This window comes from Fulvia fulva, chromosome 4, assembly GCF_020509005.1.
Source record: "Fulvia fulva chromosome 4, complete sequence".
In the NCBI taxonomy this organism is placed as follows: Eukaryota; Fungi; Ascomycota; class Dothideomycetes; order Mycosphaerellales; family Mycosphaerellaceae; genus Fulvia; species Fulvia fulva.
In genome coordinates this window covers 4,676,046-4,704,042 of record NC_063015.1, presented here as the reverse complement: position 1 = coordinate 4,704,042, position 27,997 = coordinate 4,676,046, and the positions used below count along the sequence as shown (strand labels likewise).

At 53.7% G+C, this 27,997-nt stretch overlaps 14 protein-coding genes across 14 annotated transcripts; 10 read left to right on the top strand and 4 right to left on the bottom strand.

Annotated features, from left to right (window-relative positions):
* Positions 1-13: 13 nt before the first annotated feature.
* Positions 14-1,459, top strand: CLAFUR5_05013 (Ornithine aminotransferase; the record flags this gene model as incomplete). Its single annotated transcript, XM_047904161.1, has 1 exon — positions 14-1,459. One exon carries the CDS (start codon positions 14-16, stop codon positions 1,457-1,459), a length of 1,446 nt encoding a protein of 481 aa, XP_047760839.1.
* Positions 1,460-2,014: 555 nt separating this feature from the next.
* Positions 2,015-3,011, top strand: CLAFUR5_05012 (uncharacterized protein; the record flags this gene model as incomplete). The annotated part of the gene is made up of 3 exons (XM_047904160.1): positions 2,015-2,308; positions 2,594-2,898; positions 2,948-3,011. The coding sequence occupies 3 exons, from the start codon at positions 2,015-2,017 to the stop codon at positions 3,009-3,011; spliced, it is 663 nt and encodes a 220-aa protein (XP_047760838.1).
* Positions 3,012-4,012: 1,001 nt separating this feature from the next.
* Positions 4,013-4,522, bottom strand: CLAFUR5_05011 (Oxidoreductase; the record flags this gene model as incomplete). The annotated part of the gene is made up of 2 exons (XM_047904159.1): positions 4,013-4,187; positions 4,245-4,522. The coding sequence occupies 2 exons, from the start codon at positions 4,520-4,522 to the stop codon at positions 4,013-4,015; spliced, it is 453 nt and encodes a 150-aa protein (XP_047760841.1).
* Positions 4,523-5,021: 499 nt separating this feature from the next.
* Positions 5,022-5,917, bottom strand: CLAFUR5_05010 (uncharacterized protein; the record flags this gene model as incomplete). The annotated part of the gene is made up of 2 exons (XM_047904158.1): positions 5,022-5,615; positions 5,663-5,917. 2 exons carry the CDS (start codon positions 5,915-5,917, stop codon positions 5,022-5,024), a joined length of 849 nt encoding a protein of 282 aa, XP_047760840.1.
* A 150-nt stretch (positions 5,918-6,067) lies between these two features.
* On the bottom strand, positions 6,068-6,845 carry CLAFUR5_05009 (Presequence translocated-associated motor subunit pam17, mitochondrial; the record flags this gene model as incomplete). Its single annotated transcript, XM_047904157.1, has 2 exons — positions 6,068-6,244; positions 6,309-6,845. 2 exons carry the CDS (start codon positions 6,843-6,845, stop codon positions 6,068-6,070), a joined length of 714 nt encoding a protein of 237 aa, XP_047760064.1.
* A 389-nt stretch (positions 6,846-7,234) lies between these two features.
* Positions 7,235-8,271, top strand: CLAFUR5_05008 (uncharacterized protein; the record flags this gene model as incomplete). Its single annotated transcript, XM_047904156.1, has 2 exons — positions 7,235-7,546; positions 7,591-8,271. 2 exons carry the CDS (start codon positions 7,235-7,237, stop codon positions 8,269-8,271), a joined length of 993 nt encoding a protein of 330 aa, XP_047760065.1.
* A 271-nt stretch (positions 8,272-8,542) lies between these two features.
* On the top strand, positions 8,543-9,352 carry CLAFUR5_05007 (uncharacterized protein; the record flags this gene model as incomplete). The annotated part of the gene is made up of 1 exon (XM_047904155.1): positions 8,543-9,352. The coding sequence occupies one exon, from the start codon at positions 8,543-8,545 to the stop codon at positions 9,350-9,352; it is 810 nt and encodes a 269-aa protein (XP_047760068.1).
* Positions 9,353-9,694: 342 nt separating this feature from the next.
* CLAFUR5_05006 (Putative sterigmatocystin biosynthesis peroxidase stcC) lies at positions 9,695-10,653 on the bottom strand (the record flags this gene model as incomplete). The annotated part of the gene is made up of 4 exons (XM_047904154.1): positions 9,695-9,879; positions 9,930-10,015; positions 10,071-10,497; positions 10,545-10,653. The coding sequence occupies 4 exons, from the start codon at positions 10,651-10,653 to the stop codon at positions 9,695-9,697; spliced, it is 807 nt and encodes a 268-aa protein (XP_047760069.1).
* Positions 10,654-11,690: 1,037 nt separating this feature from the next.
* Positions 11,691-12,749, top strand: CLAFUR5_05005 (Fusarinine C esterase sidJ; the record flags this gene model as incomplete). Its single annotated transcript, XM_047904153.1, has 2 exons — positions 11,691-12,597; positions 12,655-12,749. The coding sequence occupies 2 exons, from the start codon at positions 11,691-11,693 to the stop codon at positions 12,747-12,749; spliced, it is 1,002 nt and encodes a 333-aa protein (XP_047760066.1).
* Positions 12,750-14,612: 1,863 nt separating this feature from the next.
* On the top strand, positions 14,613-14,936 carry CLAFUR5_05004 (uncharacterized protein; the record flags this gene model as incomplete). The annotated part of the gene is made up of 1 exon (XM_047904152.1): positions 14,613-14,936. One exon carries the CDS (start codon positions 14,613-14,615, stop codon positions 14,934-14,936), a length of 324 nt encoding a protein of 107 aa, XP_047760067.1.
* Positions 14,937-16,050: 1,114 nt separating this feature from the next.
* Positions 16,051-16,482, top strand: CLAFUR5_05003 (uncharacterized protein; the record flags this gene model as incomplete). Its single annotated transcript, XM_047904151.1, has 1 exon — positions 16,051-16,482. The coding sequence occupies one exon, from the start codon at positions 16,051-16,053 to the stop codon at positions 16,480-16,482; it is 432 nt and encodes a 143-aa protein (XP_047760072.1).
* A 51-nt stretch (positions 16,483-16,533) lies between these two features.
* On the top strand, positions 16,534-16,902 carry CLAFUR5_05002 (uncharacterized protein; the record flags this gene model as incomplete). Its single annotated transcript, XM_047904150.1, has 1 exon — positions 16,534-16,902. The coding sequence occupies one exon, from the start codon at positions 16,534-16,536 to the stop codon at positions 16,900-16,902; it is 369 nt and encodes a 122-aa protein (XP_047760073.1).
* A 2,616-nt stretch (positions 16,903-19,518) lies between these two features.
* CLAFUR5_05001 (uncharacterized protein) lies at positions 19,519-23,649 on the top strand (the record flags this gene model as incomplete). The annotated part of the gene is made up of 1 exon (XM_047904149.1): positions 19,519-23,649. One exon carries the CDS (start codon positions 19,519-19,521, stop codon positions 23,647-23,649), a length of 4,131 nt encoding a protein of 1,376 aa, XP_047760070.1.
* Positions 23,650-24,541: 892 nt separating this feature from the next.
* On the top strand, positions 24,542-26,245 carry CLAFUR5_05000 (uncharacterized protein; the record flags this gene model as incomplete). The annotated part of the gene is made up of 1 exon (XM_047904148.1): positions 24,542-26,245. One exon carries the CDS (start codon positions 24,542-24,544, stop codon positions 26,243-26,245), a length of 1,704 nt encoding a protein of 567 aa, XP_047760071.1.
* Positions 26,246-27,997: the final 1,752 nt, after the last annotated feature.

Here is a 27,997-nt window from a genome sequence, read left to right as displayed (position 1 = left end):
AATCGAGCTCAACATGGCACCAATCGCAATTGAGCCAGAGACGAACGGCGGCCATGCCATTGGCACAAACGGCAGTCTGAACGCCAAAGCAACCTCTTTCGAGCCTCTGCACCCATCCTCAGGCTACCATGCCGCCTCCTCGAGCCAGGCCATGTCCTCAGAGTCTGCCTACGCCGCACACAACTACCACCCGCTCCCGATCGTCTTCTCCAAGGCAAAGGGCTCGTCCGTGTGGGATCCAGAGGGCAAGCACTACCTCGACTTCCTCTCTGCATACTCAGCAGTGAACCAAGGACATTGCCACCCGAAGCTCATCCAGGCACTGACCGACCAGGCCTCTCGGCTTACACTTTCCAGCCGAGCATTCTACAACGATGTCTTCCCGGTATTCGCGGAGAAGATTACAACCATGATGGGCTTCGACATGGTTCTGCCCATGAACACAGGAGCAGAGGCAGTGGAGACTGCTGTCAAGATCGCGAGAAAGTGGGGATACAAGGTGAAGGGCATACCACAGGACAAGGCACTTGTGTTTGGCGTGCAGGAGAACTTCCATGGCAGGACATTCGCTGCGATTACACTGTCGTCCGACCCAGAAAGCCGAGACAACTACGGTCCGTACCTTCCAAACATTGGCGCTGTGTGCCCATCCTCCGGCAAACCAATTCCCTTCGGCGATGTCAAGGCTCTTGAGGAGGCCCTTGAGAAGCACGGCAAAGAGACGGCAGCATTCTTGGTCGAGCCAATACAAGGAGAGGCAGGCATCGTGGTACCGCACGAAGACTACTTGCGGAAGGCGCGCGAGCTCTGCACGAAGCACAATGTCCTGCTGATCTGCGACGAGATCCAGACGGGTATCGCACGCACGGGCAAGATGCTCTGCCACGAGTGGAGTGGCATCAAGCCAGACCTTGTCCTTCTTGGCAAGGCCATCTCGGGTGGCATGTACCCAGTATCCTGCGTTCTTGGTTCGAAGGAAGTCATGCTCACAATCGAGCCTGGTACGCACGGCAGCACATACGGTGGTAACCCACTTGGTAGCGCAGTGGCGATCAAGGCCCTCGAGATTATAGAAGAAGAGAACCTCGTCCAGCGTGCTCAAGAACTGGGCGAAGTCTTCCGCAACGGCCTTCGCGATATCCAGACGAGAGATCCTATGATCGAGACCATCCGTGGCAAGGGTCTCCTGAACGCTATTGTGATCGATGAGTCCAAGACTGGTGGACACAGCGCTTGGGACTTGTGTATGCTCATGAAGGAGAAGGGACTTCTTGCCAAGCCGACACACCAGAACATCATCCGATTGGCACCACCACTCGTCATCAGCGAAGACGAGATCAAGAGTGCTCTGAGCATCATCGAGGCGGCAGTGAAGGAGCTCCCCACGTTGAAGGGCGAGAAGGAACAGAAAGTTATTCCACCTGGTGAGAAGAACGTGCACATCGGCGTCGACAACTGAGCGTTGTGTTGCATTGAGATGCGATGGCATTCATCATGCCTCATGATACACGGCAAGTAACGGCTTACGATTGGAATGGGCATGCTTACTTTCAGGAAAGCGATCCGTCTAGAGGTAGATGCTAGATACCCTTTGAAACATACTGTCCGCGAGGACTTGCTTTGAGAGTGTAAGCTGCCGGTATCACATTGTCACTATTGGAGCTGTGACTCGATTTACTGACACGCGATCTCGTCCAGCAAAGTTTACGGCCGATCGCTGGGAAGTCACACCCTTGTCGACAATGAACTCTGGCAAGAGCGGGCCATGTTGGAAACGACATCACGGCTAGAACTTCACGTTCCTCATATTTCCGCACTTTACCTCCTCGATACGACTACTACTATCAGCAAAATGCTGTCGACGCTCGCAGCCATATTGCTGGCGGGGTTCTCCTGCTATTGCGGGACATCGACACTTGTAGCAGCGTCACCTACAAATGCACACCCATCCTCAGACGACAGCGTCAATAGCCAACACCTCCAAAAACCACTCTACACCCCACCATGGCAAACAATGCCGTCTCTCCCACCTCTCCCACCTGCCAACTTCAACGGAACCATCCCCATAAACGGTATCGACCTCTGGTACGCCACCTTCGGCGCTCCCTTATCATCCACCCAAGCCAAGAACCAACCCCCTCTCCTTTTCCTCCACGGCGGCTTCGCCAACAGCGAATACTGGGCGCACCAAATCCTGCACCTTCAGGACTCAGGTCACACTCTCATCACGATCGATTCTCGAGCCCAAGGCCGCTCTTCCGATGACACAACGAAGCCTATCACGTACGATGCTATGACTTTGGATGTGGTAGGTTTGATGGATCATTTGGAAGTTGAGAAGGTCGAGGTTGTGGGGTGGAGTGATGGGGCTATTGTTGGCTTTGATTTGGCCATGAATTTAGTGAGAGGGAGGAGAGGGTTTTTGCGTTTGGGGGGAGTTATCAGCCGGGGAATATTAATGTGACTGTGGTGAGTACTGGAGGGGTTGAAGGGATAGTCGTTTGACATACGTGCGCCTCACTTCACTTCACGTGACCTACCGCGACATTGCCACGCGCATGTTTAATTTAGCTGACAACTTTGTGTTTGGCAGAACGATGCACCGACTTGGAAGACATACATGGCCTGGGTGCAGGAAGATTTCGGAAGGCTTTCGCCAAGTACTGGGACTTTTGACGAGATGAGTGGCCGCTTGCTGGAGATGTGGAACTCCGAGCCGGCGTGGAATGGAACGGCGTTTGGGAAGATTCCAAGCGTGTTCGAGGAGCCCAATGCGCCGCTGGTGTGGATTGTGGATGGGGATAGTGAAGAGGCTGTCAACAGAGACGTGCCGAGGACCATGCTCGACTGGATATGGGGCTCGTCATTGGTCATACTGCCGGGCGTCTCGCATTTTGCGTGAGATTCTTCCTTCACATGCTTGACCACATCGCTGACTATCATACAGCTTTCTACAAGACCCACGCACCTTCAACGCCATGCTCGATCGCTTCCTCAGCATTGAGAGATAGCGTGAAGCAGCACCAAGTAAACCTCAATCCCACCTGAAGCCCTAACAGCCATCAAATCTGAAATTTTCAGACCTTCACATGCGCCTCGGCCGCTCCCGCGGCACGCTATATATACCATTTTCAATTTATGCTTACCAATCAAGCAAACAGGCAAGACAACCCGCAGTGAACGCTCTGCGCAAATAAGACCATAGCGAGTAAATCTCCCGCCAAAAGCATAGGAGATTAGGTTGTTCAGTCCTTCAATGTGCCCTGTTTCTTGAACCTATCTGAATCTGATGTCACCAAAAGCGGTAATATCAGGTTGGATAGGTCTTCTTTTGCCATTTTGGTGGGTCAACGTTGATGAGGAGGGAGGAGAGGAGGGCGATGGGTTCGAGTCCTGTGGTGAGCATACTGACCGGCAGTTCTCATTCTTTTTGCACGAAACAGATAGACCGGCAACACACACAAACATACATCCACACCGCCTCGCCTTCCTCACCGATCCTACTCCGCCTCCTGGTCCTCCCAGCAAACCACACACCTAACCTCACAACTCCTCCTCGCGTCCCCGAAGTCCTCACCACACTGAATCGCCCCATGCGGACTCAATCGCGCCCTTCCATCAACTTTCGTGTCAAAACACTTGACCCACAGGACCTCGTCTGGTGTCATGCTGCTCGCATGGTGCCAGTCATTCTTCTCCCCATCTTCTCTCGGCGCGATCCTCCAGGTCTCGACTTGGCGGTTAGGGGGCAATGAGCCCAGGCGCTCTGGAGTGTTGTACTTTGCGTCTGCGGTAGGGAAGTGAATGGGAACGGCGTACAGTTGGGAGGGATGCACGGTGCGCCAGTCGCCGAGGACGAGGTTGTCGCTTGGTGTGGTGTTAGGGATGTGATGAGAGGGCACCAGACGTTTACAATCGACCAGCGAGTCTTCGATAGACGGTCGTAGCCCTCGCTGTACTCGGATTTGAAGTACGTGTGGGCACCATCCCAGGATTGGTCTGCGAAGCTCAGTCATGAATGCGAGTGTAATGGAAAGGGATGCGGCTTATCAACGTGCACATTCGTTGCTGGGCCGGGAGGCAAGACTTCCAATGGACTATCGGCTCTCTCAGCCCTTGCTTTGAGATCTGCGATGGTGGACTCGCGGACCATGTGAGCGCTGGCTTTGGCGTGTGTTGCCCCTGTGCTGGGCCCTTTTTGTCAGCTTCAGGGACGTGTCTGAAGAGGGAACTCGATGGCGTACACTCTTTTAAGCATCTCCTCGAGTTGAGGATAGAGTTTCTCTCTAATGCTTGCGTCGTCTGCGCATGCTGACAGGTCGACTTTATGCTCCACGAGTTGGAAGCCGTTCTTATCGAGCGTGAAGTCTTCGTCGCAGCTTCGTATATCTGTGATTTCGACTGGGACAGGAGTCCATTTGTAGGAGTGGACTTCAGCGGCGCTTAGGTTCATATATTTGGGTCCGTTGATGGGGTCATAGTGGTTCAGGACTGCGCTCACTGTCTTTCGTGAGGTCATCATCTCGTCGAGCAGCCTGCTTATGGAGTAACTAGATGGTAACCCAATGCCACAGCTGAATGTCGATGAGCTAATTCATAGGTCGTGACGACTTATCTACATCTGATGGAACCCGCGGGAGGCATGAGGTGTAAGCGAAAACCTGATACTCGGGACGTTTAGTGATGTATGACAATGTCAACCCCCGTCGCCAGCAAGAGAGGTAGGCTTCTAGGTTGGCGCGGAGCCAAGCTGCTCAGTGTGGCTGGCTGGTCTCAAGTAGAGTTCATGTGATCCTCGCATCTCCACGGGTCTGCGGATTTGATCTGGGGCCGAAAGCGTACACGTCGAGCAAAAAGCACTGTAGCGGCGCTTTCGGAATCGTACATCATTGTTTGTAGACCGCGATTGACCTGATGTTACAACGATGTTGCGCTGACTGAGCTGAAAGCCCTGCTTCGCGCGGCCGTGCCCTATCTGGAGCCTACGGCTATCTCGCTTCCTGCTCGTACCGTGCGATATTCTAATTTCCTGGTGTCGGTGTTATCGCCTTCCACGGCCCATTGTATACCTTCGACTTCACTGCCGCGATCTGCGCATACGATGCAGCAGTATTGTCGAGATACTGCCACAATGCGCCCAACATGTATTTTTCTTCGCCTGTCGTCCCTGGACGTGATAGTCGAACGTCCGCCAGTCTCACACCCGACGCATTCTTTGCTACAGCGTGTAGCAGCGGCCTGATGGAGCAGATGAAGTACTCGACGCTGGTTAGCGGTGGCTGTGTAAGCAGCTGGCGGCGCCAAGACGCGTTCGAGTACTCAGCTGCCTTCTTGTAGCGCGACTTGGCTTTTGATGGCCGACAAAGCGGGTGCCGATAGATGAGCGGGTCAGGTAGCCTCCAGTCAATGATGTTGCTGTCAAAGTCGAGCACATGATCGGTGACGGGCTGGAAGAAGAGCGCTTGCTGAAGTTTTTTGGACGACTTGGTGATGGCGGCGGACTGCTTGTTCAGACGCTGGGCAGTGACCAGAAGATCGCGCATCGGTAGTTCGAGGAAGATCTGCTCGGTGAGCTCAAAGATGGCGAACGCTTTCTCCGCCGCCGATGGCTTGACCTGCGTCTCATCAGCATGTGTTCAACGCGAAGGCGGGTGGTACATACCGCGTTCAGTGTGGCCGACATATTCCTGCGAAAGCTTGGTGATTGTCGAGTGTGTTGTAGTATGTCGGACAGTGTTGCGACCATCAGCATGAGTTGCTTCGCAGAGAGTGAAGCTGCTGTGAAGGTTGTGTGTCGTGTTACTAGGCCCACCGTTTTTCGACCCGCTTGCCGCCTGAGACCTTCGTCGAACTCCCCGCAGCCAAAGTAATGCGGAGGAGAGATCATCTTGTACATGGCAACTGCAAGCTCTATCATACTGCGATAGCGCGTTATGCCTCCTACCTCGTTTTACACTATGCACACATGATTTGTCCCTTGTCCTCCACCCCAACGCCGCGCATATCCTTTAAGCCGTTTTCAATGCTTTCACGCTTCAGTCCCGCCAAGCATATCCTTTTGCGCTGTTCATAGCATCGCCTTGTCCTTCTTCAAGTTGAAAGCTTTCTGATCTTTCAACCATCTCCTGTAGTCCTTCACGCTCGAGATCTTTTCGCCGTAGTAATCAGGAATCGGGTTCTGCGGGCTCGATGCCGAGGGGTCTGCTCGATAACGCTTGATTCGCGCATAGAAGCTTTTCTCTTTCTGTTTATTACATTGTCAGCACTTCCCGCCATCTCCTCCTTTCCATCAAACACATCTCGCTCACCTCAGCAATCAATTTGTTCCAGCCCCTCCTCGCGGCCCACATGCTGAACATTGCGCTACCAAAGCTGGGCCCGCACAACCATCCTCCTGCCGCGACCGCAGCTGTTGAAATCCCCAGTACAATGATCGGATCCAGTCCTGATATTTGCGCACCCCAGGAATCCAAGTCTTGGGCTGCGAGGATAGGTGTGACCAGGCTGATTGCTGTGAATGCTGTAATGCCGGAGCAACCCAGGTTGATCCATCGGCGCTTCTTGCGCAGATCGAAGAAGCGATTCCAGGTAAGGATGTGCTCTGGTACTGACGCCTCAGAGTCCGTGGCTGGAGATGTTGACGCACAGCGGAGTCCTATTCGCGTTGAGGGAAGCTGGTGCGTCGGCAACTGTGAGGGCGATGCATTGGGTGTGAATCGTGGCTGTTTAGATACTTGTGTGGCTGTCGTGAAAGTCGCTGTGAAGAGCGCGGGCGCGAAAAGGCCTTTCCCGGGGGTGTTGACTGCGCGTAGGCAGCTTGTGCGTGTCCAAAGGAGTGTGGCCATGGTCGATGTCGCGGTAGATGGCAGTGTTTGTCGCGTGAGATGTTTCCGGTCGAGAAGGCAGAGCCCCGGACGTCAAGGTCGAAAGCTTGTCGTCAGCCACGCGGGGACGTGCTTGACAGGGGTCAAATGTGCCATGTGAAAGCTGTTTTCTGACTTCACCTCCTGCTTTCTTTCATTCCCCATCATTGATGCCATTACTTCAGGTCTGCTCCAGCTAGCAAATTACCTGTTGCTATGAGATCAAACATACCGAAGCGTAAGCCGTGGCTCGCCTACTACGCCGCATTCGATTGCTCAGTCTGGCCAAATGTCGAGGTCAGAAGGCAACTTCTCACTCATATATTACTGTCAATGCAATTGAGTCGCGGTAGGTAATCTTCTGTGTCATCATGGTCCACATTGGCCCCTTTACGGCAACCACGACCGGACTGTGCCGTTCGCAGCCGGTGCCAACCTCGCTTAACTTCTTACCCTGCCGCTTGAGCATCAATAGCATAACCACAACGACAACGAACACCACAAACAAGTCATCAAACAATCATCAGCAATGGGGCTCGTGGCGTGGGAGCTTTATCATCGGGACTGCTATCGACAGTGGCCAGAACTACCAGAAGTCATCGTCAAACGCCCGCCACGACGAAAGACGGACAGAGATTCTAAAAGTGACACCGCGAGGTTACCAGCTCGTAGTCCACCTGCGAGTGAAAGCCTGTCGCCATCTGTTTGACTCTGCTAACATTGGTAGAACACGACCTCAGCATGCTCGCGACTCTTCGGCATCCCAGAATTGGCTGAGGAGATCTTTCTGCAGCTCGATCAATCAGACCTCATTTGCAGAGCTCAGCAAGTATGCCGCCAGTGGCACATCATCGTGACCACTACCCGAGCGATCAGTGAGCATCTATTCTTGGATTCGATCTCGAATATTCGGCCCTGGCTGGTCAGAACTAGCAGATTCCCCGTTCTAAGCACGCAACAGCCCCATTCGTGGGCAGAAGATGAGCAGTTGGGCACCTCCCGACCGATCATTGAAAATCCTTTCATGCCTCTATTGAGCATCGAGGAGCCATGGCCCGAGGCATTTGCGCGCCCAGAAGCATCTTGGCGCAAATTGCTGATCACTCAACCTGGACTTTCCCGAGTGTTCTGGCACATCAACGACAATGCGATCTGGGCGTATGATGAACTAGAGTCACAAGGGCTGAAGACGGGTGGGTTTGCCGAAGGCGGTGCCATTCACAGATTATGCGGATGGTCAGCATGGAAGGCGTACGAAAGCCCCAAGCAGCTCAAGACATTGAAGGCGGAGATGCGGCTGAGCCGCGAGAGACTGCGAGAAGTGCACGAATGGAGTCGTGTTACTGAACTACCCGAACATGAAGTGTGGGAGGAGAAGACGGGAGAGTTACTCGAGCTTCAGCTATAGGATGTAGAAAGTTACGAGTGCGTCAACTTGACAATAGCACTCCCACAATACATAGCTCACACGGTCGTCACTACCTCACGTTGCTGATACATCACATGGATCAGACACCACGTCTTACCACAAACACTCCTTGATCACAACCTTCACGACCGCCAGTTCGCCATCAGCAAACACAACATCCGCGACACCAACCAATATCACCACAATGACTTCGACACCCTCACTCCGTCAAAGGCACCGCAGCTGCTACCCAACAAAACGCCCCTCCAACATGCGCCTAGAGTCCCAACCACAAATGTCGCTAACCTGCTACGCCATGCTCCATAACGCCACCATCCTCGGCAAAATTTTCACACACCTCCCCATGCACGAGATCCTCACATCCACACAACGTGTCTGCCGCCTGTGGCGCAACGTCGTGCGCGATACCGACAAGATTCAGAAAGCTCTTTTCTTCCGGCCGATGATGGATAAAGCGCTTGTCTATACACCCAACGAGAAGGGAACGAGCTGGTTTGGACGTGTGGGGAGATCTGCTGAGATTTTCGAGCATCCGTTGGTTTCGAGGACGGATACTTCGTTGAGGAAGTATTACAATAAGACCATTGGCGGGAGGGAAGATGCAAGTTGGAGGAAAATGTTGATATCTCAGCCGCCAGTCAGGTGCTGCGTGGTGAGTAAATGGAACAAAGGCGAAATGGACGAGAAATTCATTGTGGCGAGAGGCTCTGGTGTCACACTCGGAGAAATCGTCGAAGCGTTCCAACAGGACAACATCTTCTACATGACGATCCAAGGTTACCAGATGTGGCAACCGATCTGGTGGACGAAGGAGGCAACGTGGCCGTTGCTGGAAATCGGAACGAAGGGGGTGAGGAGGGGAAAGTGGAGGGAGGCGAAGGCTGAGGATGATTTGGTAGAGTTGGGGAAGGAGAGTCTTGTGGCGGCGAACAGGAGCAGGGTTAGTGCTGATAGGAAGTTGACGGAGAGATATCAAGCGAAGAAGGCGGCTGACGCGGAGAGGATGAAGGGGAGAGGGTCTTTTGGGAGTAGTAGGAAGAGCGGAGGCAGTGTAGAATGAGAGATCGTTGGCGGCCTCGGTCGACGGCGAAAGACCCACAGAGAGACTCACAGAGGACAGCTCATTCTGGTCACCTTCGCCGCGCTTCACTTCATTGCAAGTAAACACAGCCGCGAGTGGGCACTCACGTTGAGTCCTCATCGTGCGCGGCATGATCATCTCGAGCGTTATGAAGATCACCTCCGCCGCGGCCATAGAGAAGCAGGAAGTGCTGGCGATGCTTGCCCCTACCTGGCTGCTCTATGATTTGGAAGCAACTCACGAACCATTCCCGGCCCGGAAATCGTCTCCTTGAGCTCAATAAAAGGAGTGCTTCGGCTCCAGACCGACGAAAGCTCCACTTCAATACATAGCATGCACATCCCTCTTCTCAGCCTGCCCAGGAGCAACAGCAGTAGCCATACCCCCCGCATCTGTGATGAAGTTCTGCGCGTCTGTAAAGACCTCCCCAAAACGATGGATGACTTCTCTGGTGATCGGCTCCGCGGGTTTTGTCCAACCAAGCTCGGTAGGCAGGCGTTCGTTCTCTGAGCACTCGTCAGCATGAATCTGCGAACGCGTGGGAAGTGATATATACCAAAAAAGTACTCAACATAGTTCCTAGGAGCAGTCATAGTCTCCCAATCGCCGAGAACAATCACAAAGGATGTCGTTTCTCCGGTGCTGAAGAAAAGTGTTAGCAGACACGCAGCTAGCCTCAGAAGTCAGACGAACGTACCTAATCTCCGCCGTCCTCTCCGTAAACGTATACGTCGGATTATCCACCCGACTCTGCAACTGCCTCGCAATTCTCGAGTTCGTCAACATCAACGGATCCAGCGTATCCCCTTTCCAGTAACTTGTCGTCTGCTCAAAAGTCGCCTGATGAAACGTCGACGCATTTCCAAAGTATGCATCCTGACGGCTCAGGCTTGCATCGTGTTCGAGCGTATCTGGACGACCAATATGCCAGAGGTCGAACCAGGTTGCGTTTGGCTGAGGGTTAGTTAACAGGGCTTGGTCGAAAGTGAGGTTGATGACTTCCTCGACGAAACCTAGGCCGTCACCCATGGCGTGGTGGAGATCTTGGCGGGTGATGTGCAGGCCGTCGCGAGGGAAGAGGCCGTGGTTTGCGAAGGTGTTGAGCATGGGGCATGGACCGCGGGCTGGGATGTGTTAGTGAGAGTTGTGCAATGGACTTCAGTGCTCATACAATCATGTGGGTCGGCAGGTTGCCACTTGCTGTAGAGGTCATCTGTGGCGGGCTGACCCATCGCAGAGCGCATGGCGAGAGCAAATGCGAAAGAGACTGTTGCGATCATGATGGCGGTGCTAGTGTGTTGATCTTGAAGGATACTTCAACGGCCACGGGCAATGTGCTGTACTTATACTTGCCCTTGGCCCTTAGCGAGGCAACAGCATTTCTGCAGCACCGCCTACAGTACGAATGTGCGAATCACTCACCCGAAATCACTGTTCACGGATCATGAGTCGACAACTCCGTCCAGATGGTCGAATCAATTTCATCTCCGCACTATTCCTCCTACAACAGACAGCTAGCAGGGTAGCATTGCATGTTGAGCCAACGAGCGTGCTGGCATCACACAGCCTCGTGGACTGCCGGTCACCGCCAAGTCGATCAATACCATGAGCTCTTGCCAGGGCGCCAGTGTGTCGGTGCGGCCGTCTTTCACAAAGGGCGATGTTCGTTCCATGCGATGGTGCCAAGCACGCCCTGCAATGCTCGCATTCTCGTTTATGGCTCGAGTCGATGGCTGAGCTGCTGATGTGGACGTCGACACTTGCCAGAGTGAAAGCGATCTCGTATGCCAGCAAAGTTATCAGTGATGAGGCGTGGATTGATTCGCGGTTGTTTGACATGACGCTGTGCAAGACTGTGGTTGTGCACAAGGTGCTTCTGTGAGGCTGAAAAGTCCGCCTCGCCCTGGCGGTCAGATGACCGGTGGCCTCGAAACCTACGGTGAGCAGGGCGATGGTGCCACAGCCTCTATGAGCCGATTCAGCCGAAGGAGCATCTTTTGCAGTTTGTGAAGGGCTACATCTGTGTTGTCCGTGGACGAAATCGATAGGTGACTGCGAGCTTTCGCGGCCAGAACTATGTCGCTCGAAGGTAGGTTCTAGGGGTCTAAACGCGAATCGCCTGAGAAGTAGGGCCAGTAGGCCTTTCGAAGGATTCATCGCGGCCGCCCACAAGCGATCGCGGTGGCGAGTCTCGTAGTCCTCCTCGGTTCTAGCGACCAGATGCATCATCTGACGACCACGCTCGCGACAGTATCGTCGGACATGTTGGTCATGGTGACAGAAAGACGACGAGTGAGTGGTGAGTGCGGTGGAAGACATGGACGGAGCCCTCCACATCATCCCCACCAACCTCTGCGCCTTCGAGCCCACCAAACCCCTCGTCCGCTCAGCCAACATCAACACCTTAGTATGGATCGGCGGCATGTTCGACACCCTTGGCTCCGTGGCCTACCCCTTCACCCTCGCGGAAGCTCTCCCGCAGGCCTGGTCTCTCATAACTTGCTCCCTCGGCTCAGCAGGCATGGCTTGGGGCGTCAAGTCAATCGGCACAGACGCCGAAGACATGGCCAAGATCATAGCCTACATCAAGAAGAAGCGACCGGGCGGGAAGATTGTGATCATGGGTCATAGCACGGGCTGTCAGGATTGCATGGAGTACTCTGTGGGCAAGAACGCGGAGAAGAGGCCGAGGGTTGATGGCGTGATTCTGCAAGCGCCTGTGAGTGATCGTGAGGCCTTGGAGGATGAGCTGCCGCAGGCACATAAACATGAGGCGGATCAGTTGGCGCTGAAGATGATCAGAGAGGGACAGGACAAGGATGCTATGCCGAACAAATGGACGAAGCCGATCTTTGGAAGGCTGGCTGTCACCGCGAAGAGGTGGGTGGATGTGAGCTCGCCTGGGCCTGATCACAGTGGTGCGGACGATTACTTCTCGAGTGACTTGCCACCAGAGAGATTCAAGGCCACCTTCGGCAAGCTGCCTGCAAGCTCGCCACTGCTCATCCTGTATAGTGGAAGTGACGAGAGCGTGCCGTCAAAGGTGGACAAGCAAAAGCTTGTGCAGACGTGGATAGATATTGTAAAAGCCAGTGGTGGTAGTGTGGATGACAAGAATGGTGGTGTCGTGGCTGGTGCAAGTCACAATTACAATGGCAACCCTGAGGAGGTGGTGCAGGACATGGTGAAACGAGTTCTTGGCTTCATCTCAAAACTGGACGAAGGTAGCGTGGATGGTGACACCAGGTCTGCGAGGATGTGATAGCTTATGATTGTCGCAGGTGATGATCCTGCAAGACATGAAGAGAAAGCCGGAGGTGCTCGAGGTGCGGAGCCGGTGCAACTTTCGCGCAACATACTGCAAGGAGACTGGTGATTCCCTTCGCACCAGAAGAACATCTCAATCTGGCAATGCCCAGAGAGCTCACTCTGGTGGCAAAAGTCCGCCAGCCGAGCAAAAAGACAACGCCGCCATACCACCCATTTCGAACACCTCCCACACAGACAACAAAGTCGAATCCACAGTCGACAAAAGTGCAAAAAGAAAACTCCTGATGTGGAGGAGGGCTTGAAGTCAACTCTTCATCAGCACCCACAACAACCTCAGCAGGGAGAGTTCTCAATCACTCAAGGCCTTTCGCTACCTCTGGGCACTGCTCCCAAGATCACGGAGCCTCGCTGGTGCCTTGACCGAAGTTCTTCCTCAATCGTTCGACAGCCTTGTGCTAAAGAGGTAACAATGCGCGACATCAAGTAGAGTCATCAGCACAGCGACGATAGTGCCACCATGGAGAGGACGCAGCGACCATTGACTATGCTTTATAGGAGGTTGCAGGTCCACCTTGACTTCCTCCTCTTCTGTCAAGCGACGTCCAAAGATGCTCCTCCCTTACCTCACTACTACCGCTCCACTGGTTTCTCTGGTCACATCATGCGCGCTCTACAGCAGCTGCAAATGCCACCACAAAAGCGACAACGTACATCCATCCTCCTCCATCCATTCACGCTGTCAGACTAACAACATTCGACTCGAAGCTCCAGCGCGACGATGTGACGAAGCAGGCCTGCGAGACCGGACACTCCCTCAAGTACTTCTTAGCTGAGTATGAGGATCTCTTGGGTAATCCCGCCGGCGATCATCATCAATGCAAGGGTGTGAATGGTGGTGCTATAGTGAGTATAGTCTTGGATTGAGTTGATCAGATTCAGGGGCACGGGAACTGTGCTGACACTGAGTAGAACAATTGTGCATGGGACCGACTGTGCTCTGTGGTGGACGAGAATACGTATCAGTGGTGCTGGGATAAGGATGAGGGGCTTGGTAAAAGTGGTTGATGTCGTTCTGTTTCATGTGAGAGTTCTTGTATGGGAGTAGATCGGTCCAACGGCAGTATGAAAGCCTGATAGAGCCCGCCATCTCGCGTGAATCTGACTTGATGGCAATCCTGAGATCATACCACAGACAGCGCTGCGTCTCACACTCAACTTTGCTGGAAGTCTACCCGTGTAGTGATGTTCTCGGCTAACTGATGCGTATCTCCGTTGTTTGTCGCTGAGGCGTGGGATGCAGATACAAGACAATGCAGACGCTTAATGCACAAGGGAAGAACAAAGCGAGGGGGTTTTCACGTTGTTTGTAGCACGTTACATAGATGTATTGGCGAACGTCGCATATATTATTGACAAGTCGATATCGTCGCCGTTTGTTCTAGCTCTCCACAACTAAGCCTTTCCTTTACCTGCCCTTCGTAACATCAACACCTTGCGCTCTATATTCACACCATGATCCTGGCAGCGAAATTGAAAGGCCATGGCTATACTCAAGCACGATGCTGAGCATACTCGCTGCATGCGCATGCTCCGCGTATAATTCGAAATCTATGGCACTGATAGTACGTAGTATGATGGTTCGGAGCTTTTTGTTGGTGTCTGAAGCGCTCTGGACCCAGAGGCTGCCCATGCGCCTCGATCACATGCCTCAGTGAATGTTGCGACGGTCAACGAACAGGGTCTGCTCTGACTTTCACGTCAATGTGACCCACGACACAAGTTCGTAGTGAGTGTAAGTGGCAATCTTTGGGTCTTAAGAACCTCAACTCGTGCCCTTCTTCAGCACTGACAACGAGCACAGCTACCACCACCGGCAACAACACTCAGTCATCTCGACCAGCGGTTTGCAAAGCGCACCATCACTACCACTCCACCAGAAGTATCCAAGCTTATCGCACCGTCGCCCACCATGAGCGACAAGATCCAGACCAACGACGATATCGACGCGGCCAAGACTCTAGTCTCGATTTCGAAGCCGACCAACAAGGAGGGTGGTGCTGTGCACTCCAAGAGGATGCCGGAAAAGATCGCCTCTCCAACCTACAAGAAGGTCCCGGATCCAAGCGATGATAGAAGTCAGAAGGAGCTGGATGCTGCAAGTGCTCTGGTGCAATCCCAAAGCAAAGCGATGGTTCCAGAGGGCGGCTTGGCAGCATTCGAGGCTTCACTGAAGGCTGGTCAAGAGGCCGACAGGACCACAGAAGAGAAAAAGGTGCTTCGAGAGGGCAAATGAGAGATATGACTAAGGATGGAAGAACGGGTTGCGATGGCGCAGTGCAGCCATACACTGGATGCGACGCAAAAGTGGAGCTCGGGTCGACGGTAGTCTGCTGCGAATCGATCTTAGTCTACTCGAACGGCCGTGAGCATGTGCTTAGTCAATTTCGATACGAAGGTTGCCCTAGAGATAGAAGCAGGACCTACGTGCTCCCTTTGCAACGACTATGCAGCAGTGAGCAGCCAATAACAAGGAAGATCCCACGAGTATCTAATGAGATAAGCCCCCTAACACAGCTTATTGGTCAGGCGCATGCTTTAAATGCTTCAAGTAACCATTCGTCCTCTCTGGCTTCCGAAGGCTAGGTCGATCGCGACGTATATGCAAGACATTGATCGAATATATCTAACAAATAAGAACAAAGCGATAATTGTTCCGCGAAGTTCAATTCTAAGACCTGCAGATGCAGCCTAGGTCGTTACAGGTAGTCTCAGCTATAAGATGTACAGTCTCGTCGTGGGTATAGCGTTTGCCTCCTGGCCGCTACGTCTTGCCTTCCTATCCTTCGTTACACATCTACTTTCCCCAGTATATATTTTCAGCCATTGCCTTCTCTCACAACACAAGATCCTACATACTCATCTACATACCTGGACTTGATGGTCAGACAACTCATGCGTGCGACAACAGGAGGACCCACAACCATTGATTGTGTTTAGACATGGTGTTAGAGGTCGTTAGGGCACCATTTGCACTCTGCGTCCTGACCATCTCCAAGACTGTCGAGAATGGCATTATGCCGGGGCGAGGGAACGGCGTACACTACCGCTGCGCTCCCATGACCGTTTATTCACCTCATCACATGACTTCAGTGCTTGAGTGAATCTTCGAGATGCAGGAGCAATGTTTACATCCACGCTGTGACCACACCTAACACACAACGCGCTGCCTTGCGATTGCGGTCCCCCTTTAAAACCTCTCCCGCCACGCAACGATTCTTCCAACACTAACAACAGGCACACACCATACCTCAGTGACTACCACCACCACCCCCTCTTAACACTTCCACATTAACCAAAAGCCCGACAACCTGCAACAATCAATATCAACAACCTACTCTACCAGCAGAATGTCGGCAACTGTGAAGAAGACTAGCAGCAGCGCCAAGAAGAACACCTCCTCCCTCGAGCCTTCCCACGATCCAAGCCAAGCCGACAGCGCACTCGACAGCTTCGAGGGAGATGGAGCAGATGAGGAGAATGCCGAGACCGACAATGAGGACATGACCGCGTACTGCCCGGACATGCCCTATTGCAGCTGTCGAGAGTCGTTCGACGAGGACGACGAGGATCACGGCGATATGGTCGAGTGTGATAATCCTGCTTGCCTAATCGCATGGTTCCACCTCAAGTGCACCGGGCTAAAGGTACTGCCCACCACCGAAGAGAAGTGGGAGTGCAACGAGTGCGAACACCCAAAGTTCAGAATCCCAACGCCGAACTGGGAGCGTCTGGTGTGGTATGGCGAGAAGGTTTACGTGGAGGGTTATACCATGGACTAGAGGCTCGAGGGGGAGAGGAGTCGTGTTCTTGGACTGACGGACAGGACCGAGATGGAGGCAGTGTCAGCTGGGGAGTGGCTGCGGAGGTGGAAGAAGGCCAAGGAGACTCAGAACCAGGAGAGGACCGATAATGAGAAGAAGAACTCAGAGGACGTCCGCGGTGATAGTCCAATGGAAGGCGAGAAGGGGTCCGAGGCTGTCGAAGTCGAGACTGAGATCGAGACTGAGGCGAATGACCAGGACATTGCACCTCCTAAGTCTACAGTCGAGAAGAAGGGCATGGCCAAGGCCATCGATAAGAAGACCGGAACAGTCAAATCAGTCGCCGGGACCAAGCGCAAAGCGCCAACGACTGGCCAGGCCGGCGACAATGGTCGAGCGACTAAGCGCGGCGGAGGAAAGAGCCTGATCTGGCAGTAGGCTGTGGCGAGCACAAGATATCGGCCTGAATGAGATTACGACGAATATGGTTTACAATCAATGGCGTAAGACTTGATAGACAATGCGTCTTGTGGCGGCGAATGGCTTCACAACATGATGTATGCAGCAATGATAAACTCTTGATGAAGTCTCCTAGATTTGCTTCACGAAGCGGCTGATCCGTAAGGTATACCTTTTTGTGCGAAAGTGTTGACATAAGGCTCGAGAATGTGACTATGTAGCCGATGCTGTAGTGTCCGTAGTGGTGGCCAAAATTACGCACGCGATACGATTCGGTGAGGGAGTTTTGACGTGGATAGCGTTGACGAACTTGCTCATCCCCCCGGGAAAAGTCGCGAGGTAGGAGGTACAACCTGCATTGCACCCCGATAATGAGACGTGGGAGATGGATCCGGGTAGTAAGACCTGCTGTCAAGACCGTGCCCTGATGTGGATAGCACTTCGGGGTGCCAGCTCTATGCATCGCATGCTGACTTCGTCCGTCCTGCTGCAAGTGTTGTCCGATATGGACATCTCGAAGCTTTGGCCATAGAGAGTGTCTTTGACAGTGCGAACGTGCGGTGGCGATGGGCACTGCTGTATGCTTAGTACTGGCTTATCGACTATCTTCGCTTGGGTTGAACATCAAGACGACTCGCGCCTTCCTGCTAAGGCTCTCACCTATCGAGCCCAATGCCACGACTCATGCTCTGTAATCTGCAGAAAACGAGCCGCTGCCAAGCTCCATCTACAAATGCAGGTGCTAACGTTCCAGAGTGAGGCAGAAGTTACAGTATAAGACGATCGAAAGGATCAGCAGGTGGGGCGGTGCGAAGACTGCGCCACATTTTCGCAGCAGTATATCATGTTGGGTCTGATCGTTCGTGCATTGCAGCGACACGCGTTCGGCCGCTAGGATTGCGCGCATGTTCGCCTTTGGATTGAGAGCTGAGTTTGTGTTGTGTTGTCTTGAAACTTCAAGACTTAGCCTGGATATGTCGTGGCATCGTTGTGGAGGCCAGGACTTTGAATGGGTATCGCGTCTCCGATCGTGAGAAGAGACAGCCGTCCTCCAATGTTGACCGTCAGGCCATGCCGACCGCATTGGGCTTTGCCATTCTTTGTACATTAACCGATCAGGACGTCCTTCGTACTTATCCCGTGCGGCATTGTGATCGGGGCATGTGCTCGGTATGTTCTGGCCTTGTCGCTGGGATGATGAGCAAGAACGAGATTTGGTTCCTGTATAATGTTGGAACGCCACACCGCCGTTATGGCCATTTCTTGCTGTGAAGTTGTGTGAAGTTGGCAGATGAGAGGCGCAGCAGGGACGATGCCTGACGCACGAGCTGCAACAAAGTCGGTGCGGAGGCCCTGTCTAAGTTTTGAACGTTGTTCAACAACAACAAATCCTACTAACTGGTCCGGTCCGTCGCCCTTGTTTTGAGGCTGAACTCCGAGCGTGTCGTTTGTGGACCAACATGCAAAGCGATCAAATTGTCGGAGTTGTAGTTGTATCCTAGGCTGTGCTGAGTGTGTGCTCACACTTTCCTCCGCAGATGTCGTTCAGTAGCACTTGCCCTTGCCCTTGCGGTCATGATGATGTGTGGCGTCGGCAGCTCGAAGCGGAAACAGCGAGACTTTGCGGCTTCTTGTGTCATGGCAACCGCATCAAATGGCGCAACGACAGCGCCATCGACGCCCGTTGCAGACGCCGGGTGAAGTGATGATAGCGTGTGATGAAGAACATGTGCCGGAGATGGCAGCCATCGTGTTGAGAGCCCCGTGCAGTTGGAAGTAAAGATGCAGCACACGCGGCGGAGCACCGCGGAAAAGAAAGACTAGCACGTCTACCAGCCAACCAGCCACCAGCCACCCAGCACTTTCCCCACAGCAGAAAAATCAATCAGCAGCGCGGCTCCTTCCTGGCTTCACAAGTGGTCAGTCGCTCCAGAACCCTTGTCCAGCACGCTGCACGCAAGAGTTGATTGCCCGTTCGGGACTGGAGGTGGCTGTCGCGGTGTTGTTGAAACACGCCCATCCTGGTGGCTCCGCTCTGTTTATCGGTTTCCCGCATCGATGCCCTCATCTCCCGCGATCACGTTATAGAGCAGCCTACGACCGCATTGACTGTGCTTGTGCTGTTCTTGGAGACGCACTCTTGCTCGCTACTAACACATACATTCTTTTGTACGAATCATCTAGCACGACGAGAAGATACTGCATCATTGGTGTCCGTTGCCTGGTGGATAAGCTTTCCGGCCACTGTTACAACCGCAGCTGTTTCTCACATGTACCCTCTTGGTGGCTTGGAGCAACGGATACATGTGAAACCTGCTAACCAAACATCTGCGTACCACTCTGCTTGCACCGAACAGCTGCAGACGGCCTTCTGCTGGACGACGGAGAAGACCAGAGAGCGACCTCTTCCCACTACCTGTTGCTCTACAAGCTGCATCTGCTGCTTGAGTACCGGCCATGATGAGCGTCTAATGATATTGGCTAATCGTACCTAATCAATCCACATTCATTTGTTGTACGATATGCAAGGCACCGTCTCGAAAAGCTGTGCGACTGACACCCGACAGATCGATACCCACTACACGCATACACATAATGCCTTCCATCGGCTTTCGCAGCAACAGACCTGCACGTCTGGAGAAGCGAAGTAATGGCCACCCCGACGAACTCGACGATATGAACCTCAAGAGTCCGAATCGACAATCGATCCAACAGCTCACACATCAGCAATTGGTTACACGACAAAGGCAGCTTCTGCTCCGGCACGACAGCGACCATTCGGCAGAAAGAGGCGATGGCTCCCACAACTTGACGACCACTGCATCGTCTCCATATCTGCACAAGACACTCGATTCAAAGGCATCCACGGCATCGGTCAACAGCATCGTCAACACCATTGAGTCCAAGATCGAGCGGGTAGACGTGGAGAGGGCTGTTGAGCTGCTGCAAGAGTTGAGGAAGAGCGCCACAGCGGAGGAGTTGGTGGCTTTACACAGAGCGTTGCTGCCGGTGAAGGAGGACAAGCCCACTCAGGCACCTCAGCTGCCACCGATTGAGGAGCTTGCCTACACCTCTATACCGAAAGACCGGACACGATCTTCTATCCCACCAGGCCTCGCTACCCGCAGCGGTAGCTACACAGATCCTCTTCGCAAGCCATCAGATCCTACTCTAAGCAAATCGTCCTCTGTGGACCGCAAGGACAGCTGGTTTCCCGACTTGGACAAACGACGATTTCGCACCGCATCGCCGGAACGACTGTCCACGCCACCTGAGCGGACTTCCTACCACGGAGGAGCTTATCAGACCGGGACTCTCCGCATCACGAACGGTGCCGCGTCGCCAGAGCCGAGCATCATCTCGAAACTGGCCATGGAAGTGGGAGACAACGAACGCCATGAAGACCTCGAAGTCTCACCCCCTAAAAAGAATTCATCTCATCTGAGGAAGCGGATGACCATGGCTTCGCTCAATCCAAGGAAGGCGCAGGATGAAGTAGTCTCTTCCGACTGGCGAAAACGCATGACGATGGCAGCAAGACCGGGGGAGGGCAATCAAAGTGCAATGGCTCCACCCACGTTACCCAAGCTGGATTTTGCTCGCAGTAGAGACAATCTCGATATTATATCACCACTTTCCAGCACGGTGGGCTTGAACGCAAAACCCAGTCGTGGCAAGCTACTTCCAACGCTCGCAAGTCCGGACTTTACGAAAGACTTGGAAGCACCTCAAGTCGTCGAGCCTCGTGCGCAATCATTCGACTTCGGCGCTGGCGAGCGCTCCAGCATCCGGAAGGAGCTACAGCTAGATTCACCACTACAACGCCGCAGCTTTCAGCACATCCCGAAGGAATCAACAGAAGATGCGCCCAGGTTTCAACGGCGCTGGGACCACCGCGCTTCACATTTGTCGAGCGAGTACACAACCGACTGCGAGATCACTCGGAGTCCGTATGAGGACAAACGAGGATTACTGGATTTCGCCACTCGCCTGAGCACTGTATGCGACGAGGACGAGGAAGAGGAAGAGGACGAAGGTGTTTCTGGAGACCGTAACCCGCACGCAGACACCCTCAGCAAGCTGACCGGTGGGGATCAGACGTTTCCTTCTGAGCCAGAAGTCGGTATTGCAAGATCCAGCGATGAGGTAGACCCGAACGCCGAGTCTCCTTGCGCACGCCGGGCCACAGTCATTCGCAAAGTAGAAAGCAGCTACTGTTCAGATGTCTCACAGGCTGCACTACCGCTACCCCATATCAGCACTTGCCAACGTGGGCGCACCACTCTAACGACACAATCGGATACCATATGTCCCCGAGAGCCGAGGTTGCCATCAATCGAGCCTACAGAGTGTTCTGTGGCCACGGAGGACGTCAGTACGCAAAAGCATAATGAGCCTCAGCCCGAGATCGACGACTTACTTCCAGTGGACAGGCCCTCGGAAGCACAATCCGAGGCTACTATGAGTCCTGCGCCACAAGACAGTAACAAGCGATCACCGCTCTCGTTGTTCAGGCCGAGAGGTTCTCGCAGCAAGAGTTTCACGGTACTCAATGTACAGAAGGGGCCAGCATCTGCCGAGGACATCAGCCGTAGCTCGACATTCCAGTCATCCGATGACTCGCGACCGCCTCTTAACCACAAGAAGAGCAAGAAGCTCCAGAAAGCCATGCCAGACTCTGTCCGACACCACCGAAAGAAAACCATGGAGAACATCAAGGCTTCACAAGCCGTGCAGCCGGAGTCGTCTGATGCTTCGAACGAGCAGTCTTCAGACCCGGACGGCTTCATCGGATGTCAGCCAAAAAACGAAAGTGCCGAGGAATTCAACGAGAGCACATCACTGTTCTCAAGGAAGCGCGGCAACAGTTTTGGCCGACGAAGCAAGAGCATTGCTAGCATACCTACCATCAGTGCGCCAATTTCAAGACGGCCAAGCGCAGAGTTGACGAACGCCAATCAATCACAAGCCAATGAATTATTCGTACCGCGAAAGAGAGATCTGCCCGTATCCGCACACTCGGACTATGCATCTGTTGCACGAGCACTCACCTCGTACCCACCTGATGGGTCCCCAGAGGCGCCACGCACTGCTGCAGCGGCGAGAAGACAGCATAAGAGATACTACTCTATGCATCGAGCCAGCTCTGACGGTGCGACTATCACAGAGGGCAGCCCAAGACCTGGTTTGCCAGTCAGTCCAGATACTGCGAAGAGTCCGGACATCGCTCGAGATGCCTCCACTACGGACATAGCCGCACCGGAAACGCCGCACAAGCAGACTGAGGCGGTCATGGTCTCGAGTCCTGTCGCCGTCGGTTCTAACGCATCGGTCGAAGATCGTTTTCCAGGGTGGGAAGGCAAGCCAGCAACGAACATTGCTTCGCAATCGCCTTCATACTTGCAGCCATTGCACATTCCACGCTCGCGCAACAACAGTGTGCCAGCTTTACCAGAGCTGCCCGCTGATATTGCTGCCAAAGTCGCCAAAGCTGACGAAATGGTGGCGAAGAAGCTCAAAAACAGTCCTCGCTCTTCTCCGATAGCATCTGCTCGCAGCAGCATTGATCATAATGATGGCAAGAAGCTGAACTCTGCGAAGAAGCGAATCTCCCCCAAAGAACAGAGGGCTAACGAGGCCAAACAAGCTGCGCTAGACAAACTCACCGCTTCTTATGACAGGAAGTTTGACGAGCAGAAGGCTGATTTGTCTGTCAAGGAGCTTACGCCAAAGAAGCCTTCTGGTCATGCTACGCGATGGAGCATTGATGGCAGCATCAAGTTGCCACATCCTGAAGAACAGCCGGTTCCCGCTTCGCCAACTCACGACTCGAAACATCCTGGCTGGCCAGGATGGGAAAAGCAGTCTTCTTTATGGCGCGAGCGACGAGAAGCGATGGCTGAGCCAGTCACTTTCGAACAGAGCATGTCGGAACTTGCCCAGACTGTCCCTGCGTTCGACTCAGATTCACCATCAATCGTGGTGTCTCGCTACATCACACCGCTGACGGCCGAGAATGTCCACAACGCAGGCAACGCGGCCAAGACCGACTCATCGCCAACCAACGACTACGCACAAGAGTACTCCGACCTTATCGTCAACGACCAGGAGAACACCCCACCAAAGCCCGACATGCACCGGGCAGACAGTGCTTTCGGCGGCAACATGACGAGCGCGACCTTCGTCACCGTACAGCCATCCTACGACGAGCGACCTGCCAAGCCAGACGTCCAACGTTCAGACACTGCGTTCTCGACTTCTTCCGGCGCCACTACTGTTACAACCATCTCCACCGCCTCCTGGGCCGGCAGTGCCAAATCCACGGCGACAAGCAGCAGTGTCAGCTGGCAGCTTCGCCACGAACGTACCAAGTCTGGCCACTTCAAAGCATTTCGCCCTACAGATGCTGCTCAAGCAGAGCGATCGCGTGCATTGAGTGTTGCGCGCCGATCGGCGTATCTCTCGAGCACGGAGTCGTTGGGTCATCTTCGAAATGAGAGTCTAGGCTTGCCAAAAGAGCGAGCAGATCTACCGTCTTTGAGGAATAGCAAGAAGGGCAGTTCTGAGAGCGTCCTGGATCGGTACAGCGGTGGTCTTGGACATGGAGCCTTTGGCGGCAGTGCAGGCACGAGATCGAGTGCGGAGAGGAGGGACGGAAAGTGCGGTATGGGTGAGCAGTTTGGGTTGGATTTGAGTGATGTGCCCATGTTCTTGAGGAGGGTATAGGATTTCGTTGTGTTCATATTGGCAAGCCAGGTGTTGGTGGAATACATGAACGGCGCGAGGCTAAGATCAGGCGCTGGGGGTGAATGAGTTTGGAAGGGGTATTGTATACAGGGACCTGGTGGTTGTACACTTGTCGACGATCTCTGGTAAAGACACATTGATACAATCGATCCTAATGAAGTAATGTACTTCTCTCCCTCGAATGGCCCGCGTAAAGCCGTTCTCTGAAAGGTCCAGGGACTTCCCTCATACAACGTCGTGCTGTCTTGATGGTCGCGCGATGGAAGACGGAGTTTGTTGTGCGTCCCGGAAACAGTGCAGGCAAGTTCTCCACGTGAGGTATGGGCTTGGTCTTAACGGTGTCAACGATCCGCTGATCTTCCTCCGGAGTTCAAGCCGCTCTGTGGCTGTTGCGGAAGGTCTGAGAAAGGTTCGGCGTGGCCATCGAGGAACGCAGTCTCATACACTCGGACGAAACGTACAATATGCGCCTAGTAAGGCACTGGGCGAAGAAAGCCATTGCATTCGTACGAAATTTCAGCCACCGCATTCTCATCGCATGAAAAATATTTGACCAAGACAAGGCGTTGACATCTGCCTGTTCGTAGAGTCTCTCGCTGCGCAAGAGCTCAGACGGCTGTTGTCAGTTTCTGTGGAGGCGCGCTGTCATAACGCCGATGGTGTGATCGTGTACATGTAGCATGTACGTAGTCGTGCTTGTTGAAGACGTGAAGGAGTGCCGAAAGGTTTCACGGTAGACTGGTCTGTGCGTTGCTTTGCCGAGGAATACCCACACGATATGCACACTTCCCCGGGCCAGTGTGCCTCCTCTCATCATCTCCTTGCATTACGACATGGCTTGACATCGCGTCTCATCGGAAGGCATCGCATAATGGCTACAATTCGCTCAATATCGCTCGGGTCCGTGAGTGCGCTCATTGTCGCCCTAGCCATTCAATATGCTTGGGTGCATCTGTACGTGACCGAGTACTGCTACACAGCCATCAGGACATTATCGGACGACCAGCCAAGAGCCAATTGCTTCAAAGTGTCCACTTCTGGACTATTCAAGCAAGTATACTCAAAGCCAGTCACCACAATCACTACCGGAATTCGAGATGGATATGTCCTGCCAGGCCTGATCGATGGGCATGGCCACATTCTGCAATACGGAGAGCTGCTGAACTCCGTCGACCTCTTCCAGTCGAAGTCCCTCGACGAGATACGGGAGAGACTGAAGGATTACATCAAAAAGTCTCCAGAAGAAGGTACAGCATCTTCCTGGATTCGAGGCACAGGATGGGACCAAGCAGCGTTCGGCGGATCTATGCCGACAGCGCTAGATCTTGATCAGGACTCTCAACTGAAAGGCAAGTACATCATGCTCGATCGTGTAGACGTGCACTGCGTCTGGGTTTCCCAGGCAGTTCTAGACCTCCTTCCAAAGCCACTTCCTGACCATGTTGATGGCGGTGAGATTGTCAGACAGCCAGGGCTCGGCGTGTTCTGCGACAATGCAATGGACATTGTGCAAGCGGTGTATCCCAAGCCTGGCAAAGAGAAGAAGACCCAGTGGATAGGCAGTGCGATGTCGAGTCTCAACTCGTTCGGCATTGTCGGTGTGCACGATGCTGGCGTTGCCCCCTTAGACTTGGATCTATACGAAGAGAAAGCGAAGACGAAAGAATGGACGGTGCGTGTCTATGCCATGCTCGAGTGTGCAGTCCGCAATACTATCTGCCCAGAAGCTGCCAGGAAGATCTCGACCACGAACGATATGTTTGCCGTTCGAAGTGTCAAGCTCTTTGCAGATGGTGCACTTGGTAGCTGGGGAAGCGCTATGCTTGAGGAATACAGCGACCGGCCTGGCGATGTAGGCTCGCTCCTCGTCAATGCAAGCACGCTCACATCACTGGCAAAGTCATGGGCTGCCGCTGACTACCAGGTCAACATCCACGCTATCGGCGATCGCGCAAACAAATACACAATCGATGCCTTGGAATCTGCCTTGAAGGAGGTCTGTACAGAAGAAGGTCTCTCTGTGTCAGACTGCCAAGCGACTCGACGCTTCCGAATCGAGCACGCTCAAATCATCCACCCGGACGACCAAGCTCGGATGCACAGTCTCGGCATCATCCCCAGCATACAGCCAACACATGCAACCAGCGACATGGCCTACGCAGAAGACAGGATCGGTAAGGCACGCACGAAGGAGGAAGCATATCGCATGCAATCTCTCATCAATCTACAGCCAATCCTTGGCAGTGACTTCCCGGTCGAGCCAGCGAACCCGTTCGAAGGCATGTATGCCGCCGTCAATCGCCGCTCACCGCGTACTGGTCTGGGCCGCAATGGAGAGGATGAAGGCTGGCATGTCGAGGAGACTTTGACGACTAAGGAAGCACTTTGTGGCTTCACGGTCAATCCTGCACGAGGTGCGTTCCTGGAAGGCAAAGCTGGTGTGATACAAGATGGCGCTTTCGCAGATTGGATCGTGCTTGATCAGGATATTGATAAGAGCCCGACCGAGGAGCTGAGGAACGTGAGGGTGAGGGAGACTTGGGTGGCAGGGCGGCAAGTTTATAAGCGGGAATAGGTAGTATGGACGATGAGCAGACTGGGAGACTCAAACGATCTTGGACACACGACATGAACGAGCGCCGAGAAGGCATTTGCAATACTCGATGTCAGAAGCGTTCCATCACGCTCGGACTGAACAAGTCTCGATGCTGAGCGTCCATGCATGCCAGGGCGCCTGAGTTACCGGGCTTACAGAGCAACAAAGCGCCATGAGGTTTTATCGGGACCCTCTCCTTGACATACGACCAGACGATCTTGCCGGCCCGGGTCTCAGGAAGGCAGTGGCAAAGATGCCGAATGGAATGATGGCGCAGTAAATAATTGTGGTGGAAAGGATCTTCTGAGTGAGCTGTTGCTGCAAATCCTTGGGCAGGCGATCAGTTCAGTGCTCAGCTTTCCGGGGAGAAGGCTTCGGTGATGTGCTCAGGCTGGCCTTTTTGGTAAGACTTGGTAAGATCGCGCACCTGAGTGGCGATTGGTAGTCAGTAAAGAGGCGTGCTTGGCTGAATTAGATGAGGCTGTCACTGTTGCCACGCTTGCCTTCAGTGCTGTACGATTCCATGCTCTCCGCAAAGAGATGCACTGCCCAAGTGAAGCTGTTGCTGATGAAGCTGTGTCCCCAATCGAGGGCCAAGTTTGGAAACGCCATGACGCAGAATCTCATCTTGGTGCGACTCTGTCGTATGCCGATATGGATGCATACAGCGAGCACTTGGCGTCCACCCTCATGGGTAGGGTGGATGGCGATCTGATTCCAGCCGCAGCTCGGCAGGTGCATTGTCAGCATTTAGGGTAACGCTTCCACGGAATCCATTCTGGGGGATGATGCCCTGGTGAGCCCTTGGCGTGACCGGGTGTCGCGACTTGGAAGCAAGCACTATGGTTGCATGTAGATGTGTCAATGTCTTGTACTCGATGTTCACGGTCGCTTGCATGATGGACTCGGCCACGTGAGGTCGGAGAGAGGAAGAAGTTCAGATTAAGCGCCCGGAAGAAGGACAGGGTTTGGAACGACTCACCAATCACATTGCAGGAATCAGCTCGGTGTGCCCCGCGTGCTAGCCGAAGCGTTAAATGCTGCAGGAACGATGCACTTCGGACAGCTCATGACCAATCGTGCTCTGCGGTGTGTCACGTCGCTGGCGCGTAGACTTGATGGCCACTCGTGGTCAGTGGTCACTGGTGGCGGCCAGATGGTTGACCGAGCCGGAAGCTTGGTGAAGAGACCTGCTCTCGGTGTCGGTCTGTATCGCAGTCTGTCCACCATCTCATACTTCGTCCTCGTCGTCTTACGGAACATGTCCTACTTTCAGCTCGCCACGCAAAGAATGTCCCAAGACACGCAGATCTAGGTCACCCGGCAGTACGACTCGGTGGACTTCCCCCGCCAATTCGACACGACATACACGACGGCATCTGCAGAGCTCCCAAGCGTCTATTTCCAGCGGACGTGTGTCCAGCTCGACCTATCACAGCGCCAAAGCACACATTGAATATCCTGGGCGACGCGGTTGTAAAGTGGTGAGTACCCGCCTGGCTCTTTCGCGCGCTGTCTGCACACAGAGCTCCCCCAAACCAGTTCCCTCGACGGAGAAGCTACCATCGTCCCGCACGCGCCCGGCAGTCTGGATCGCAGGTGTCCGTGCGAAGCGCCAGTCTGCTCTTCAGTCGAGCATACCCATTCAAGACCTCTTCTGCTTTCCCCTCCAGCTGGACTCTTTCCCATTTGCTACCCTACACTCTCTAATCGCTGCTTCTGCGCATCCCG